Source organism: Typopeltis vanoorti, chromosome 15 (genome assembly GCF_054136105.1).
Source record: "Typopeltis vanoorti isolate ZY-2024b chromosome 15, IOZ_Tvanoo_1.0, whole genome shotgun sequence".
NCBI classification, from domain to species: Eukaryota; Metazoa; Arthropoda; class Arachnida; order Uropygi; family Thelyphonidae; genus Typopeltis; species Typopeltis vanoorti.
The window spans coordinates 7,134,771-7,154,660 of NC_143563.1; the positions used below are offsets into that span (position 1 = coordinate 7,134,771).

Below are 19,890 nucleotides of genomic sequence, written 5' to 3' on the forward strand. Positions count from 1 at the left end.
GTTCCTGAAGTTCTTTACAATATGTCCATTACACAAAATATCCTAATGAATTCACACACAAATCTTCAACTGGAAATCAGAATATGACAATCTACATTACCATTCCTGGAATGACTTTCAGTTCTTTCTACAGCCTTGTCTGGACATCAAGGATCCTTTAAGGTCTACAATTCTCCGGGTCACATAAGATAGCTGCACGGCCAGATTCTCCAAACTGGAAAGGCGATGTGCCGCTCAGGACTTTCACCAGTATTGCAGGCACGCATCTGGATCACCGTTGCATGATATAGCATAGCTATCCTAATCTGAGGAAATAGCTAGCCCTAACACGCACGCTACGGCAGACGACTCATGACGTCTATGGCCAGCCTAGAATCTTCTCTGCTGGCAGAGACCGAGAGCCAACGTCCACGAGGTCATGAAACAGGAACCAAAAAAAACCCTGTGTGTGTGGGGGGGGGGGGGGGGGGGGAATTGCCTGCTTCAATCTCGGAGATTGCATTTTACCACGTTGTTTCGTATAACTTCACTTTCCTTCTGGCCATACATTATTCTGGATGGCTAAAGCGTGACCCTTGGACCTTAGCTTATACACTTTGCTTTCTTATACTACATGAAATGGGATACTTTTACATAAATTAATACCTTAAATAAATTTACTACTAGACTTCCTACAAAAACAGGTAAAGTCTCACATATTATTCATATTAATTTTTTCTTCACTTCTATCTTTCTGTTATTTATATATATGTACACGGCGTTCATTGTCAAAACACAACATTCTCTGCCCACAATCAAGGTTAGTTGTTCCTGAATAAATTAATATTATGTCCCACTTATATTTAGATTATTCAGGACACAACACTTGTCACCTTCAGCCACCAGTCCCACCTTTTCTTTTGCAAAATGATCTCAATTCACCTTCACTTATCTTCAGTAATATGTACATCACCAGACAGGATTCCCTATCTCTCCTTCAACTGCATTTACCTCCAGCCTCCTGGCACAAATACATCAATTCAGTATCTTCATTCTCTAAAAAATTAGACATTATTTTCTATTCAAGAACCTATTTGATACCCACCCAGCTACTAACCCTATACAAATCCCAAATCTGTCCATCTTTAGAATACTATTCACACGTTAGGGAGTGGTGCACCTAAAACTTCCTTAAAAATTCTTTATATTGTCCAGAGGATTTGACTTATCAACCTCTAACTCACAGATGCAATTGCTTGCATCTGTGAGTTAGAGGCTCCATGGTCATTCTGCTCCATGGTCACTGCAGCAAATTGGCAAACACATTCCTCCCCTTGCTATTGGGTCTATTAAAACAAGAGCAAAAGCTGCTGTCATCCCATTTCTGTATAACAAACACATTGAACCTGCTTCTCCTCTTCCTCATAATGTTTCCAAAGAACTTCAACCTCCAGTTCTTGAAAAAAGTGTCAATAGATTTATTCTTTCTCAATCCTTATCCACACTTCATACACAGCACTGATATGATATATCAGTGCTGTGTATTTTTTTTTGGGGGGGGGGGGCTTAGAAGACTGAAATATAAGATCTGATAATAAGTGTTGGAGTCCTGGCAGATAATAGACCAATTCTGAAGAAAATTATCAATAGGAAGTTAGTAATAATGTGAAATTGCTATCTTAGTATCTTATACACCCGTTGAAGGTATATCAGGAAATTGATGATGTGATCCACATAGATGATGAATATCAGTCATAATATGCACCTTATTTTAAATCAGATCTCCATCAATTTTAGATGCTGACTTAATATTGCTTTGTATAATGACCCATTGATGAGGGTGGTCTAAAAAGTTCTCAGCCTCAACCATAGATGGCAGCACTATCAGCAAGATTTTTTTTTTTCTAAGTTGGTACATCTGTATAAAGTACACTTTGTAGCAGGTTTCCTTTATGCTTGTAAATGAGCTCTGCAGTGATAATAACTTTCAAAATGCTTGTTCAGTGCATGTACGCATACACACATAGTTTCATATCAAACTTGAAATCATACCGTATTTGAGAATGAGATTTAACTGGTTTCTAACTAGGCATTACAAGGGCAGTCTGAAAAGTTCTCGGCCTCAACCATAGATGGCAACATTATCGGCAAGATTTTTTTTTCCAAGTTAGTACATCTGTCACAAGCATCCATGTGAAATTGCAAGTCATTCAATCAAGTAGTTGTTTTATATAGCTGTCTGAAGCAAAGGTGTTGTCTGTATCCCTTGAAATGGATAAAATTGAGTATCGTGCAGTTATAAAATTCTTTGTAAAACAAGGTTTAATGCCAAAAGAAATTCATTCGAAGTTCATAAAAGTTTATGGGCACTCTTCTCCTTAGTTTTCGACAATTAAGAAATGGACTGCTGAGTTTAAATGTGGCCGTACCAGCCTTGAAGATAATCCACGTGAAGGACTTCCAAAAAGTGTAACAACACCAGAAATCATTGATCAAGTGCACGATATGGTATTGGATGACCGGCAGGGCAAAGAGCATGAAATTGCTGAGACTATAGGCATTTCAAAGGAACATGTAGGATATATTTTGCATGAAGAATTGCAAACGAAAGCTCTTGCTAAGATGGGTGCCACGCTTGCTCACAGCAGATCAAAAATGCACTCGCATGAAAATCTCTGAACAGTGCTTGGAGCATTTTAACAAGAATAAAACTGATTTTGTGCATTGATTTATTACTATGGATGAGACTTGGATTCACCATTACACACCAGAATCCAAACAGCAGTCGAAACAATGGACAGAAGCCGGCTGTTCAGCACCAAAGAAGACAAAGTCAGTTCCATCAGCAGGTTAACATCACTCCTATCTCAGTATCTCCCATAATGCAAAATACATCTCCTCGGATATGTATAATGTTATGCATTAAGGGAAGGGCCACTACCCAGACTAGTTTCAACCTTTATTGAGGTCTCTTCAGTGGGAGCCAGGCCCAAGTGGAGATACCAGGCAGAAGCATTAGCAAGGTCATCTCTACCTATAGGAGTTGCTAAACAGTGTGCCACCTTTTTATTAAATTACTCTGGATTTAGAGAAAGATGTTGCAAGTTTATTTTTCACTTGGTTAGACTATAATAAATTTAGTTTAATCCTTTATCCAAGTGTGAGCAAACAAAGTTTGCCCCTGAAAGTATCTTCAGGACTGGGGTAAGGTGGTACAACACCGGGCAACTCATTGCAAAGGTGTTGTACCACCTTACCCCAGTTTTGAAGATACTTTCAGGCGCAAACTTTGTTTGCTCACACTTGGATAAAGGATTAAACTAAATTTATTATAGTTTAACCAAGTGAAAAATAAACTTTCAACATCAGCAGGAAAGGTCATGGCAACGGTGTTTTGGGATGCTAAAGGCATTTTGTTTATTAATTATCTTGAAAAGGGTAACACAATAACCGGGGAATATTCCGATCTTTTAACCAGACTAGATGAAAAAATTTGTGAGAAAAGATGTGGTTTGCAGAAGAAAAAAAATCATCTTTCATCAGGACAATGCACCTGCCCACAAAGGTGTTTTGGCAATGGGAGAATTAAAGGATCTGCACTATGAATTGTTGGAACATCCACCCTATTCCTCAGATTTGGCTCCCTCTGACTTTTGTCTCTTCCCAAAACTCCTTGCTGGTCAGTGTTTTTCTTCGAATCAAAAGGTGATTGCAGCTGTAGAGGGATATTTTGCAGATCTTACCGAGAACCACTACAGGGATGGGATAATGGCACTTGCAGCATTACTGGAATAAATGTATTAGTCTTAAGGAAGATTATGTCGAAAAATAAAAATAATTTTGAAATTATAAATTTGTTTTTTCATTGTTAGGCTGAGAACTTTTCAGACCACCCTCGTACACCATATATTTGCTAGCATTTGAAGATTTTTCTCTTGGCACATTATATCTCTTTTCCATCTATAGAGCTTAATATACAATTCATAGTAATATTTCCATAATATCTTCATTATTTGTACTATGTAAAACTGATCTTGGTATCAATCGCTATTGGGCGTAAATGAATTTGTCAACTATTTTGAATTATAAAAATAATAAAAAAATTGGGGAGAAAATATAATTTGAATAATTTAGCTAATCTCTTGATCATTCAGTCAAAAAGTTTGGCATTTTTGAGTAAACAAAAAAATTTATAGCATCAAAAAACATGTTTTGATGGTTTTTTTTTTTTTTTTTTTTCATATACAGTATATTATGACAGTCACTTTGCACCAGCAGTATGTAGCATAGTTTGATTCCTGTATTTTTGTGCATTTTTATCCCTTACTTGAACAGCACATCCTTGGCAAAAACAATTTCTTATTCGAATATTTGTCCAACACATGCATTCAATTAGTCCATTTTTTTATATAATTAAAAAAATGGATTGTTTACACATATGTTTATCCTTAAATACACTCTCTTTATGTGCATAGTTTTCACAAAAGAATGCTAGTAGTTTAAATATAGGTATCTTTTAAGCTTGAATGTTCTGATGTGATTATCTGGATATATATAGATTGCTGTATTTCAGTCATTGTACAACAAACTTTGAATATCATTTTCTATTAGGTGATTGAGATGGAGTAGAAAAAAACCAACTTTTAGGTTATCTTATAGTCCTATGAGATTTGTAAAAGATAAAACGTACATATCAGAATTGACTTCACTTATTATAAGAACCAAAAGACAAAATTAGAAATCCTGTAAGGTTGGTGGTATGGCAGGCAACATATCAAGCTCTGTGAATAATTATGATAATAGCTTCACAGTATATTTCAATACAACCATAATTTTATTAGATCTTTATTATAAATAAAATAAATATTACAGATTATATTAGGATCAATTAATACATGGGCAGTATACTCATAAGCAATACAGGGATACCTAAAATTAACACTCATTAGGTGTAAGTTATTAGAGAAAAACCAGAATTATCATTCCTTTGGAATGATAATTCTGGAATATTTGAAATAAAATGGAATATGTAAGAGAATACATCAAACTTACCAACAATGATGCACATGCATATACAATCATACATTATAATTCAATCATTGTGATTTGATTGCCAGCGTTTTCTCATTGTTTACTGCCCTTCATGATGGATGGCTTCCTCTCATCATATTTCTTTATCAGTGATCCCAGGTTCTCTTTCACCCATGCTCTTTCTCCTTAACATCAGTGGCTCTCTCTGTGATATCAGATTCTATTAATAATTTTCTGATGACAGTATTCTCCATCCCTCTTCTTCATTTGAGAAGCCCTGTAGTACTCAAATGATTTCAAGGTTTGTAGTGGTTTCAAGGTCTTCCATATCTCTTCACCATTTACTGATGCAATCTATTGATATCAGGATAAGATGGATGTGAAAGTCAACTAAGAAGGAAAAAGTGATCTTGAAAGGATACTGGAACATTGTCAAAAGTAAGAGGAGTGGGAGTGAAATAGGATCTTTCTTTCAGGTAATAAGATAGGATTGTCTTTATTCTTGTGATTACCTCTACTGTTTACAGTAGGGGTAATCACAAGTGATTGTGGTAGATTACCCTTTACTGTTTACAGTAGAGGGTAATCTACCTATTAAGTGATCCCTTTTTCACAGATTTCAAGTCGCTTTCTCAAAGGTGCTATGTTTCTGCATTATACCTTTTTTTGTAGGTATGTAAAGTAATGCTCCATTGAATTGACCACTATGTTCCCCAGCTTTCCTAGAGCAGTCACTGGACATCACAGTCCAGTCCCAGATGTATTGAACCAACATCCTGTCTGCCTTCGTTCCATCTGTCTCTGTTCTTTGAAACAGCTTTTTCCATACTCTTTGTTTACTCTTAATTAATCACTTGTCCACACGTGGGACTGACTTCTTATGTAGGGTCAGTATATATAAATTCAAGATTGCAAAACACTGCTCTGTCTAGGAATGGTTAAGCCACAAATTCCTATACAAAACAAGACAACTAAGCAAAATAAAATAAAAACATAGAGTTAATGATTTAATATTTTGATCAGTGAGATTCCTATTTTATATGACCGGATGATCTGGCTATCTTATCTTAGATGTTTTATAATGTACTGTTTTCTTGCTTGTTGAAATTAATGCTAAACATTCCTTAACAAGAAACAGAAGAATTTACCAGAAAAAATAATTGTATTATATGATGAAGATGAAGTTATAGCCTCCCGAGTTGCAACAACTCTGGTACAAAGAGGCTATGATAATCTATTTATGCTTTCTGGTGGTAAGTACTTCATTACTCTTATTATGAATCTGTCAGTGCATGCTGAAAAGTTATTCCTTTTTTTTTTTTTTTTTTTTTCTATGAAACAAATTCAGTAAACAAAACTATGTCATTTGATAGATTTCCTCTACATGTTGATATGATATTTTGGGATTTTTGTCAAATGGTGAAATCAAGATACTAAAGATGTGTAGCCATGAAAGTGCATAGTTCTATAATGATGGATTCATGAAATTACCTGAATGTGGTGGAAGTAATGAACTGAAGAGTTTTGAACAATAACTAAAATCTCTCTCACACACACACAAGCTAAAGGAGTGCATGAAAAGTTTTGCAACTCTCTCACTCTCTCTCTAGAAAATGATAACACACATATATATATATCAATGGCATTGCATGCCCATTTAGGTTGGGTGTGCTGTCATATAGTTATACAACCTGTATGATTGCATTTTTATTGATGTATGAAAGTTTTAAGAGTGCATAGTGCATCAGTGCTCATCTTAATTGGTCCAAAGCAATTAATTGTAGAATAACTTTGAATATAATTTTAAATATAGAAAGCATAAAGGTCGAATGAACAATAGCTATGCTTCATGCATGCCATTTATGTGAGAAGCACAAAGGGTTTACACTTCATGGTGAGAGATTATGTGAAGGAGTGTCCTGAAAAGCTGTGATAATCACCATGAAGGAATTCACATGTCTGGCATCATCATCCTTTCAGGGATTTAGGCCCAGTGGCCTGTTCCAGTCTCATTTCATCTTTTCCTTGGTTGACGCTGACTTCTATATCTTCCCACTAGGTGATATTGGAGGTTTTTTTTTTTTTTTTTTTGGTAGTCTTGAACTATTCAGTCTTTTGATATGTTCAGTCCACTTCTTTTGGTATTTATATACTTTGTTCAATACTGAGTTTTAGTTCTTTACGTATTTCTGTGCTGCTGCTTTTGTCCCAGAGAGTATAGCCTATTGTCCGTCATAGGAATTTCATTTCTCCAGTTGTTGTTTTTTTTATGTCTTTTTATATATTCTAAAAGAAACAGATTAAATTTGATGAAACAAAGGGATTAAAAGGTTTTAAGATATGTTCTTTCTTGTGGTTATATCAGTTGCTTTAATATAATTTTTGTTCTAAGTGTTTATCAGAACTTTTCAGCCCCTCCCCCCCCCCATAGGCAAATACTAGAGTGAGACACAGATCATTTGAATTTTGATATGATTTTTAAATACAGCCATGTAACATGCACAGAAATCAGAAAAGTAATCACCTTGGGAAATTATTATTTTTTTGGTTTGAATCAAAGAAAGACTGAAATAACTCATTTTACTTACTTATTTATACACAAGTTCCAACCTATTCCGACTATAATCATAGTCATACAATCCACAAAAGCTCTGATGGAAAGCATGACATTCAGTACATCATCAACATTTTTCCCATTGTAAATATAGGCAAAAATGTTATAAATTATTTATAGAAAATTATACATTAAAAACTTGTCTGTATTGATGTCCTAAACACATCAGTTCACACTTCATACACATAAAATGTATGAAATTCAGAAAACAAAAACAGCAACTCATGACAAATGACAACGTTCAGTTGGATTGGTTGACAAAATAATCAATCACAGCCACTGATTTCTGGGTGTTATTGTCCCTGCCTTGCCCTGTGGGTTTTTTAAAATCACTGGAACACTAAGAATTTGACCTGCTGCACCTGTACATCTATTCAAAGGGCTCAAAGGTGTTTGTATTTGTGACCACACACACCCAGACTATTAACATGAATGCGATGCAATGTTTACACTTTGAAAAGTGTCCTTTTCATGAAGCATTAGTACATTGGGTTTAATTTTAGGAATTACGCGAAGTCAAGAAACAATTAGGGGTGTCTTTAACATGAATAAATGCAAAAATATAATATTGGTGATATTGCTATTCCATGGGTGTACATTGCACACCTAGCACACCCTGAATATATGTCCCTGATATATACATATATATATGTATGTATATATAAATTCATGATACTGTAGAATTTCAGATAATTTAGTTTATAATATGTCATAATCATGTGTGTTTGTTTGAGTTAGTATATTGATAAATAAGTAGTACATATAATAATCATGGCAGTAAGTCTTTTGTTTGATTTTGACATGAACAATATTTCGTGTGCTGCAGCATGCGTCCTACCAGAACACCTGAGCTTGGTGGCGGAGGATCATGACCATTGGAAGTCCCTCTTGCAGCTGCTGCCCCCACAACCCAATTAGGAAAGGTGGGCCTTGAAGATGGATGGATGTAGCATGCAGGAAATGTGTTCATTGGCAAGTTAGAGTAGTTTATGGAGGAGGGGGGGGGAAGGAGATAATGGTATAAATACAATCTATCATTTATCTAATCCTTCAGTTAATAGAACCTGCCATTCCGATAATTGACGGGTTATTGTGAAGATCAGATAAACATTAAATTACTGTATATCAAAAATCTTTCCTGATTGAGCAACTCAAGGAACAAGAGATATTAAATGAGAGCAGAAATTTAAATGAGCTGGTGTGGAAGATAATGTTACATGAAGGAAAATATGCAAGCACGAATGGTGTTCAAGTGCATGACAGTAGAAGCAATTTGAAAGAGGTGAGTGAGTGTGAAAAAGAAAGTGTATAGCAGTAATAAACAAATGAGTTCAGCACAACAGTAAAAAATTTGAGGTTGCAGTGAGTACTTCACAAAATACCAAACAAGGATTGGAGAGACTAAGAAAAGTACTTAAGTAGAAGAGAGGTAAGAAAGGAAGTGTAACATGAGACAAAACAAAAGAAGACAAAAAAGAGAAACAGGCAAAGAAGGATATGGTTATATACAGTGATATTACATTACCCTGCCCCCCCACACACATACAATATCCGACTTCTGAAATTTTCATTCATGAAGTTCCTCTTTTCTGGTTAGTATAATTGGAAGCTTATTATGTGTAGGTACTGCTTTTATCAATCTTGTTGACTTGAACCCTATACTTTAGTGATTAAAACCTAAAAGTAATAAAATGTGCATTAAAAAACATACCTTGGAAATTATACTGAAAAAAAGTCATTCATGCTTTGTTCATCGACTATTATCACAAGATTTTTTATATACACATAGTGAATGGAATCATGCCAAAACAGTAGGCAAATAAAGAATAGGCATATTTTATAGTCACCAGTGCAAAAGTATAAATTAACTATGAATTAAAACTGAAAATGGTAAACTATTAATGACTAAAAACATGAAACATTAAATGACTGGAAAGCATTATTGTGGAATAAAAGATGGAATTTGAAAACATACCAATAGATAGATATGATGAGATGGCTGACACACCATAATATTGTATCATCTATTATATGTCTTCTTATCCTTTTCTTATGTTTTTAAATTCTGATTTATTTCACAGTAATGTTTTTTAGCATTTAATCTTTCATGTTTTTAGTAATTCCCAGTTTATCATTTTCAGTTTTAATTCGTACTTAAAATAATTTTTTATATTAGTGTTCAGGTTCCTTTTTGAACTTTAAAACATGCTTATTGTCTTATTTGCTTACCTGCTTCATTGTGATTCATTTGATTAACGGTATATAAAAAAATGTTTCTAATGACAGTAGAAGAATGGATGGCTTTTTACTCATAATCCTGTGGGACATACTTTCCACAAGCATATGATAGCAATCAATGAGAATTTTTGGATCATTCCAAATCTGTACACATGTAATTAGGTTCTGGACTGTTGTGGGGCAGATGACCCTTAACCTCGCTCGATGCTCCAGTTCATCCCACAGATGTTCAGTAGGGTTGCGATCTATGGAGGCCAATCCTGTGGTTTGTGGACACAATGTGGTGACGTTGTGTCCACAAACCATGCAGTTACGGCGGCAGCTTTATGACATGGTCCATTGTCTTGCAATTCCATAGAAATGCCACCAAAGTAGGAAGCTTCACATTGTTCAGAATGTTTAGATACCTCTCAGAGTTCAGTGTTCGTAGCACCACATACACAGAGGTCCGAGGCCAAACAGGTAAAACAGAACCATACTCACACTGCCACCTCTGAATTTTATAATTGCATTTACACACTCTGGTACGAAATGTTCGACAGGCATCTGCTTGGTAGAAGGTGTAGCATAATTCATTCCATAACACAGCTTTCCAAGCTTCCACATCCCACTGTACGCACTCTTTGCACCACTGAAGATGATGCTGTATGTTGGTTCAGGTAATGTGGGGCTTGCATATTGCAGTCCTACCATGGAAACTCATGTTGTAAACCTTGGTTCTGAATGTTTTTGTGCAGATTGATATTCCAGTCGATGCCTGGAACTCTGCATTCAGCATGTCAGCCGACAAATGGCAGTTTTTACATATTATCCTTCGATCACTTTTCGTGAGTGTGGTGGATCATCTACTTGATTAACACTTGCAATTGACTCCCTGCGCCTTCATCTCAGTATGATGTCACTGATCATTGACCTGGGATGGTCCAATTTGTCAATAGTTTGCAGAACAGGTAGGCCTGCAACACCGTATCCTATCACAATACCAATTTTATACCCCATCAGTTCTCTTCTTGCAGCCATTTTACCTGGACGCAGTTACACTGACTTGGGAGCATCGTATTTCTCCAGTTCATACCAGCTACAAGAACATGACTTGTTACATGGCACAATGCACTTTGCCTATGAGGGGGCATTCTGTTGACTTCTTTCCAAGTTGTGTACCACCTTGGGAATTATACTGAAGGTAAAAAGTCATTCATTCTACGAGGGCTGTTCAATAAGTAATAAGACTAATTTTACTTCACGAAATCACTCATCACAATATTAATTTCTGTGGAATAAAGAAATGTTGTTGTCTGTATTAACAAAAGAGGTTGATAGATGGTGTATACGGGCTGATGTGCCAGAGTGTCACATGACTAAACGCAAGCTTGTTTCAACGTGCCTACAAGCCGCCACCAGTTGTCGAAATGGAAGCGTCCTTGGAACAGCGTTATGTGATTAAATTTTGTGTGCGTTTGCAAAAATCGGCATCGGACACTTTTAACATGATACACAAAGCTTTCCACGATGAAGCAATGTCGAGTGCAAATGTTTTTCGCTGGCATAAAACTTTTAAGGAAGGAAGGCAAAATGTGGAAGATCTTGAACGTGAGGGCAGACCTTCAACGTCCATCACAGAACAATGATCAACACAGCAGCGATTATCATCAAGGAGGATTGCAGAATTACAGTATGCCAGCTGCATGATGTCCTGAATATTTCTGTGGGAAGTGTTCACTGAATCATGGCTGAACATTTGGGACTGAAACGTGTTTGCGCCTGATGGATTCCCAAACTCTTGACACCGGAGCAAATGCAGCATTGAGTGGATGTGTGCACAGAATGGAAAGAAAGACTGGAATAAGAAGGCGACAACTTCTTAAAACGCATCATTACAGCAGATGAAGCTTGGTTGTATCACTATGACCCTACAATGAAACAACAAAGCAGTGAATGGAAGCATCCGTCTTTGCCTACCCCTAGAAAGCAAAAACTGTAAAATCGGCTGGTAAAGTTATGACCATAATGTTTTTTGACTACAAAGGCATTGTTTACTAACACGCTGTAGAACCCGGGAATACTGTAAACAGATCATACTATGCGGATTTGATGTTTTACGGACAATGGTACAGCACATCAAAAGGAAGCATCCATTGCTGAAGAATGGCTTCTTATCGCACCACGATAATGCAAGGCCACATATTGCTGGTTGTGTAGTGGACGTTTTGCAGAAGAACAACATAGATATCCTACCACACCCTCCATACAGTCCTGATCTCGCACCGTGCGATTTCTCGCTGTTTCCTTAGCTCAAGAAACCATTAAGAGGCCGCCATTTTGAAAGCAACAATGCATGTGTAAAAGCTGCGGAAGCGGTTTTGAAAGAACTCTCAAAAAACGGACTTTCACATGTGTTTAAGAAGTGGACGCAACGTTGGGACAAATACATCACGTCTCACGGGAGTTACTTCGAAAAAGACCATGTAAATGATGACGATTAAAGGTAATCTGTTTTCTGTATAAATATAGTCTTATTACTTATTGAACAGCCTATGTATATTCATCTGCTGTCATTAGAAACATTTTTTATATACTCATAATTAATTGAATTGCACTGAAACAGTAGGCAAATAAAAGAATAAGCATATTTTCAAGTTCAAAATGGAACCTAAACTACCAGTATAAGATGATATGAAGACTATGTATGTATAATATGATGTGGGATCATTCCTGAATGAGTTCCAGCCGTCTCTCCCCCTTTTGGAAGAGCCAATAAAAGGCATTGCTTTTCAGCATGCTCCTCATAATATTTGTTATGATAGTTTTTGTAAATAAATCAGAAATTGTGTATGTATATGAACTTATTTTCTATACATTTAATTTATTACATAAACAGGACTAAAGTTAGCAGCTGAGAAATTTCCAGATGGTTTGATTGTGGGTAGAGTTCCTGTGTATCCAGAGAAACTAGATAAAAAAGAGCTTAGTAATACAAAGTCAGTTCCTAATGCATCTCTTGCTCAGAATTTGGCCAAGAATAGTCATTCATCAAAAACTCGCATGAAGGATTGTTTCTCTAAAGAAGATATCCTTTTTTTTTTTTTAATTTTTCCTAAAGGAACATATAACATAGATAACATAAGTTTTATTTTTTTATTATAGTTTTTCCATTTTTCATAAATGCTAATTGTACAATAAATAACTTGATGCTTGTTGTAAGAATATAACTGAGTAAATTATGTTAAATTTAAGAGTTATCATCATCAGCTTTCTGATATGTACTTGCAGTGAGTCTGCAAGTACTATTACAGTACTACATGATAAGTTTACATTATTGCTGATCTCCTGTCAACAATTTTCCTCAAATTAGTCTGTCACTTGTTAGCACTCCAGTATTGTCATGTTTATATTAATATCTTCTAGGACACGTCTGACTGCATCAATTCACCTAGATCTTCCTCTTTGTCTTTTTCCTGCCATCTTGGCATCAAACACCTGATTTGTTTACCTTTTCTCTCCCATTCTTTTTAAGTGACCACCCTTAGATTGGCTCTGCTCACGCTTTCTCAACTTTGAACAGTGATAAGTTCCTTTATAATATCTTCATTTTTAATATGAATTTATCATTGATGCCATCTGTTCGCTCCCCTAGTTTTTCTTGGTGCTCTCATGTCTTTGGTCTCTAGTCCTTGATCAACTGTTTATTTCTGACCTAACTCTCAGATCCATAACTTAAATGGTTTGAACACTGCTGTCTTATATATTGCTAGTTTAGTGTTTTGGCTAATTTCTCTCTTATTCCATATAAATTTATTCAACTGCCTCCCTACCATACTTGCTCTGTAGGTTTTCCATTAAGAATTTAGTTGCATTTTTCCATATTACTGCCTATTTTCATAGTTTTGGTCTTTTTATTACTGATTCTCATACCAAATTTGTTAATGAAGTCTGCAAACTTGTACTGGATTTATTTCAGGGTATAATGTCATCTGCATAAAGAGTTGAGATTAATATTTCCAGTTTTGACATTGAGCATAATGCCACTTTCTTTCATGGTGTGGACTCTTTTCTCACACCTGATTATATATCAAACCTGCCTTTCCACATTTCAGATGTTTGATTGTATTTTCTATCTCAAGGATCGATAGGTAATTCTTTGGATTTTTTCTTTCAATATTCTGTCACTTCTTGTTTTTACCAACTTTTCAAGTTAGTATAATAGATTTAGTTTAATCCTTTATCCCAGTGAGAGCAAACAAAGTTTGCGCCTGAAAATATCTTCAGGACTAAATATAGTGTTGTACTATCTTATCCAATAAGTAGTGCAACACCAAGGCAACTCGTGGCAAAGGTGGAGCAAGCTACCAGGCACTTCTAACCCAGTATCTCCCATAATGCAAAACACATTTCCTATGTGGATATGTATACTGTTATGCATTAAAGGGATTGGCCATCTACCCAGACTAGTTTCGACCTTTATTGAGGTCTCTTCAGTGGGAGCCAGGCCCAGAGCTGGAGATACCAGGCAGAAGCAGTAGCAAGTCATCTGTGCCTATGGGAGTTGCCAAAAGGTTTATCACCTTTTTTAAAAATTACTCTGGATTTAGAGAAAGATGTTGAAAGTTTATTTATCACTAGGTTAGACTATAATAGATTTAGTTTAATCCTTTATCCCAGTGAGAGCAAACAAAGTTTGCGCCTGAAAATATCTTCAGGACTAAATATAGTGTTGTACTATCTTATCCAATAAGTAGTGCAACACCAAGGCAACTCGTGGCAAAGGTGGAGCAAGCTACCAGGCACTTCTAACCCAGTATCTCCCATAATGCAAAACACATTTCCTATGTGGATATGTATACTGTTATGCATTAAAGGGATTGGCCATCTACCCAGACTAGTTTCGACCTTTATTGAGGTCTCTTCAGTGGGAGCCAGGCCCAGAGCTGGAGATACCAGGCAGAAGCAGTAGCACGTCATCTGTGCCTATGGGAGTTGCCAAAAGGTTTATCACCTTTTTTAAAAATTACTCTGGATTTAGAGAAAGATGTTGAAAATTTAATTATCACTAGGTTAGTTTTTTTTTTATCACTAGTTTATTTATTTATCACTAGTTTCTACTTATTGGATAAGATAGTACAACACTATATTTAGTCCTGAAGATATTTTCAGGCGCAAACTTTGTTTGCTCTCACTGGGATAAAGGATTAAACTAAATCTATTATAGTCTAACCTAGTGATAAATAAATTTTCAACATCTTTCTCTAAATCCAGAGTAATTTTTAAAAAAGGTGATAAACCTTTTGGCAACTCCCATAGGCACAGATGACTTGCTACTGCTTCTGCCTGGTATCTCCAGCTCTGGGCCTGGCTCCCACTGAAGAGACCTCAATAAAGGTCGAAACTAGTCTGGGTAGATGGCCAATCCCTTTAATGCATAACAGTATACATATCCACATAGGAAATGTGTTTTGCATTATGGGAGATACTGGGTTAGAAGTGCCTGGTAGCTTGCTCCACCTTTGCCACGAGTTGCCTTGGTGTTGCACTACTTATTGGATAAGATAGTACAACACTATATTTAGTCCTGAAGATATTTTCAGGCGCAAACTTTGTTTGCTCTCACTGGGATAAAGGATTAAACTAAATCTATTATAGTCTAACCTAGTGATAAATAAATTTTCAACATTTTCAAGTTAGTGCTGCACACTGTGCTACAGATGTCTTTTATTACTGAATATTAGTAATTTTAGTAATTATTTTCGGTTATATCTTACTTACTTTAGATTGTCAAGTTGAATGTGCATGTTTGTTTGTGAAATTTAATATGTGATTTTGTTCAGAAAGCATTTTTCATGGCACTGACATACAAGGAGAATGGTGGCCAAATCCTCCTTATTCAAGGAGTTTAGCATGAGGGATTTTGTACGACGTAGTGTACAAAATCCCTCATGCTAAACTATGTATATGTTCTACAAATTCGTTGTAGAGTGAATGGGTTATAGTACAAAAGCGAGAGAGAGGAGTGTGCAAGTGCAAGAAATGTGAATTGTGTAGAAAGTGGGAGAAGAATGAAGTGACTAATATTAATGACATAAGGAAAGATAGTGAACATATTATGGAGCATGTGGAAGTAGCAAATGATAGTGTGTGAAATTTGAATGAGAACATGAAAGAAGCGGTTGAAAGTAACGTGGATGATAAGGTGACAGTAAGAAGTGAAATAGTGTGCTCACTTGGCTCAGGACAAAACAGAAAATAGAATGATTGGAGAAATTATTGTTGTGTAGTATAGCAAGCAGAAGAATGAAAGAAAAAGTGAATGAGGAAAATGTAAAATAACATCAGTTGCACCATTAGTTGTGTTATGTTATTATGTTAATTATTTTCTTCTTTGTCTATTGTACCTTTTATATTATTTTTTTTTCTTTTATCTTTATTATGTCTACTATAACTTCAAACTCTATTAAGTGCTATTTACCTTATTCTAATCTAATCCGATTAACTTAGTTCCCACTTGCAATTCTTTATACTTCTCACTTTATATCTCTCACTATGTAACTCAGGAAAAATTTATATTGTTTGTCAACTGCGCTCTCTAATATGATTCTAGTGAATACCCGCTTATAGGCTTGGTTTATTTCAGATCAATGCATTGCGATGAAATAAGATCAGTCAACAAATTTTTATAAAAATTCAAAGGATTTATTTAATGAATGCTAAGTAAGAAATATACAATACAAAAGGTACAGGGGAACTATCCTCTGATAAATCTCAAATCAATCAAATTCATGCAGTTTATCTAAATACCTCTTATAATAAACATCCTTCTGATTATTCCGTTAATTGATAAAACTTTTCTAAGCTAATAACTCGCACGTCAAATCCTCTGGTATCACAACAATAACAAGATATTAATAGCAAATACCCTGATTCATTGAGATACATGTTAATCCTTTCCAGTCACTCAGTTAACTTATGTTACTTAATTTATCACATGAATTTTAGTACCTTAGTTTAAACTGCATCTATATTATCAGAATATCCATTAATTTATCAATTATATCAAAACACAGACTTAACTATTTACAAGTTACAGATCACTCTTAAAACCCATGTAACTTTTCAGGAATTAGCTATACTTCGCTCTACACATAACTATTTATTTCTATGACAAAGAGCGCATTAGTTATTCTCTGGCTGTCCTATCCTATAAAACTCAACAGTCAGTTATTATATCTTTCTTACAGCACACGTAACTTATAACAAATGATATCACACTCACATGAAATGTTCTTCTATTGATGCATCGACTATTTCTATCAGTCACAGTGTCTGAAGTTCCTATTTTTCGCTCTGGGCTCTAGGATCCTTAACCTTGAAGTTCACGGAGTACCAGCGGCTTCATCGGGTGTGAGGGACAACTTTCTGGTGTGAAGATCACTGATGTAAGGTGGATGACCTGGAGCATTATCTGGAAATAATAAAATTTTAAATTCTGCATTTTCTTTCACACAATAGCTTTCCATTTCACTCGCATAATAGTTGATTGAGGCATCCTGAAATAATTTTTGAGTCATCCACGACTTCTTATTGCTCCAATAATGAACTGGAAGAGTATGCTTCCTAATGCATTTTTGAAAATTATGGAGACAACTGATGTGTTTGAATAAAAACTTTAGTTTAATATAACTAAAATCTACATTCGACGTTTCGACCTTTATGTCAAGGTCATCTTCTGGAGCATACAACTAGACACAGAAAACAAGCTACACTACAATCAAACTGGTTTGTTAAAGTTATTGACCGACCGCTACAACAATTGTTGGCCTGACCTCTGGTGAAAAAGAAAAAAAATTATACATCAACGCTAGAGTCCTATTATTAGTATTATCTGTTGGTTGTAGACATACATTGGACGCAACAAGTCTGTGTATCTATCTCTATACATATATTAACATCATGATTATACATGTACATTCCAGCCAGTTGGTATGGAATGGTTTCTAATACTAGCTGAAGATTGGCTAGAGTCCTGACTTATGCTGGATCTTATATATTAGGTGGGCTGAATGTGTGCCATCCAGATCCTTGGAAATTTCATGCCATCTTTGTTGTTGATATTTGGATGGTTTATCAGGATTTCGCAGGCTTCCTTAAATTTCCTTTCATACCAGGTTTTTGTGTGGTGTAAAGAGCAGGTGCTTTTCCAGTTGATTTGGTGTAAGGTGTTGAGCATGTGATCTGAGAGGCCTGCTTCACCATAATGGTTATATTTAATGTGTCTAATGTGTTCTTTCTTGTGTATAGGGATTGTCCGTCCTGTTTCAGTAACGTACGGTTAAGTTCCAATATACGGCAAGTTACAGGTGCAGCGGATGCATTAGACTCCAGGATGTGCCAGTGGGAAGAGAGGATCCTTAGAGGAGCTGAATATGATTTTAAGTTTAGTGGGTAGTTTAAAGGTAGCATTGAGGTTATAATGTTGTAGGATTCTGTTGATTTTTTCTGATAACCTCTCTTCCCACTGGCACATCCTGGAGTCTATTGCATCCGCTGCACCTGTAACTTGCCATACATTGGAACTTAACCGTACGTTACTGAAACAGGACGGACAATCCCTATACACAAGAAAGAACACATTAGACACATTAAATATAACCATTATGGTGAAACAGGCCTCTCAGATCACATGCTCAACACCTTACACCAAATTAACTGGAAAAGCACCCGCTCTTTTATTCTACTTGCCAAGTTATTCTTGGCAAGTAGAATAACTTGTGTTTTCTAATTAAAGGAACAGTCAAGTAACTTTAAATTAATATAAAACACAGGAGCAGCATTGATATAAAACTTTACATTTCAAGCGCAAAAAAAAAAATAAAATCACAATTTAAGTGGTGGGGAAGAAGAAGAAAATTAGTCCTAGCATGTTTTTGTTGATCCCATACACTAGAGGCTGAAAGACCTATAAGTACATCAGTGCTGTGTGGGGTGCAAATGCAGATTGAGATAACAGGTTTTTTTGAAGAGTTGCAAGTGGTAGTGGTTTGGGAGGAATACTTCACAAGAAAATGAGAAAGGTTGTTCCAGAGGTGGATGGAATAAAAGTGAAGAGGAGAAACATGTTCGATGTGATGTGTTTGCAGTTGCACAGAGTATAGGAATGCTGGGCAGCTGCTTCTCTTGTATTAACAGGTACAACAAAGTGGAGGAATGATGGTTGCCAGTTCAGCAGAGTAATGATCATTGAAGCACCTGTAGAATAGACACAGTGCTGAAACACCACATCTGTTTAATAGAGGTTGAAGTGAATCCGTAAGATAGGAATCATTCTTTTATGTTGCTCCCATCAACAAAAGGTTATTAACACACCTATAGAACATTTCATACTGTGGGTGGGCTAAGGACATTTTTTCTATTTTTATCAACTTCATATGTATGCACACGTGTGTATATCGTATTTTGATTTATTTTTATATAGTTCGGAAACCCTGCTCTAGAGACCAAACATGGAACTTTCTCAAGCCGCTTCAGACCTCCATTAAGTTAGGCAGTGGTCTCACACCGGATGATGAAATCATCTCCCACCTAAAGACAATCACGAATATCTATGCCCATGGTGGGATTTAAACCCACAACTTGGAGAGCAGGTGCGCTAATCACTCAGCCAAACCAGGGCTAGCATATGCGCCTCATTGTCCCCTCATCTGTGAACCTTATTGCTCACCTCTAGACAGTATCAGGGAAGTTTTAGGTCTGCCACCTCAAACATGTGAATGCTATTCTACTTCTATTTGGAATTTGTACATAGCTAAGCGTTCATTGGGTTTAAAATTTCATCTTGAATGAAAGAGAATGCCTAGTTTTTTTGGATTCTGTGGAAGCAATTGATGTGATGTATTTATGTCAGGAGAGACTGGTAAATGTTTGGTCCAAGATCAGGGAAATCGTGTCTGGTGATTTGTGTATTACTGAGGGTAAGGATAGGTGAGCTGAAATCTCTTTTGTGAGAGAAAAAGCAAGATTGTTTTGGTGGCATTGACCAT

At 35.9% G+C, this 19,890-nt stretch overlaps 1 protein-coding gene and 1 long non-coding RNA gene across 6 annotated transcripts in view; one reads left to right on the forward strand and one right to left on the reverse strand.

Moving 5' to 3' along the window:
• LOC150098334 (centrosomal protein of 41 kDa-like) overlaps window positions 1–19,890 on the forward strand; it is a 188,136-nt gene that overhangs the window by 139,216 nt on the left and 29,030 nt on the right. For all 5 annotated transcript variants that reach the window (XR_016549515.1, XR_016549514.1, XM_090405327.1 and 2 more), the window contains 2 exons: window positions 6,149–6,263; window positions 12,741–12,929. Coding sequence is in view for 3 of the 5 variants with exons in the window: in XM_090405327.1 (XP_090261453.1) it covers window positions 6,149–6,263; window positions 12,741–12,929 (304 nt within the window). In the remaining 2 variants the exon portion in view is untranslated. The remainder of the gene's footprint in view (window positions 1–6,148; window positions 6,264–12,740; window positions 12,930–19,890) is intronic.
• LOC150098335 (uncharacterized) overlaps window positions 16,577–19,890 on the reverse strand; it is a 214,604-nt gene continuing 211,290 nt past the window's right edge. The window contains exon 4 of the long non-coding RNA XR_016549516.1: window positions 16,577–17,315. This is a non-coding gene — a long non-coding RNA (uncharacterized LOC150098335). The remainder of the gene's footprint in view (window positions 17,316–19,890) is intronic.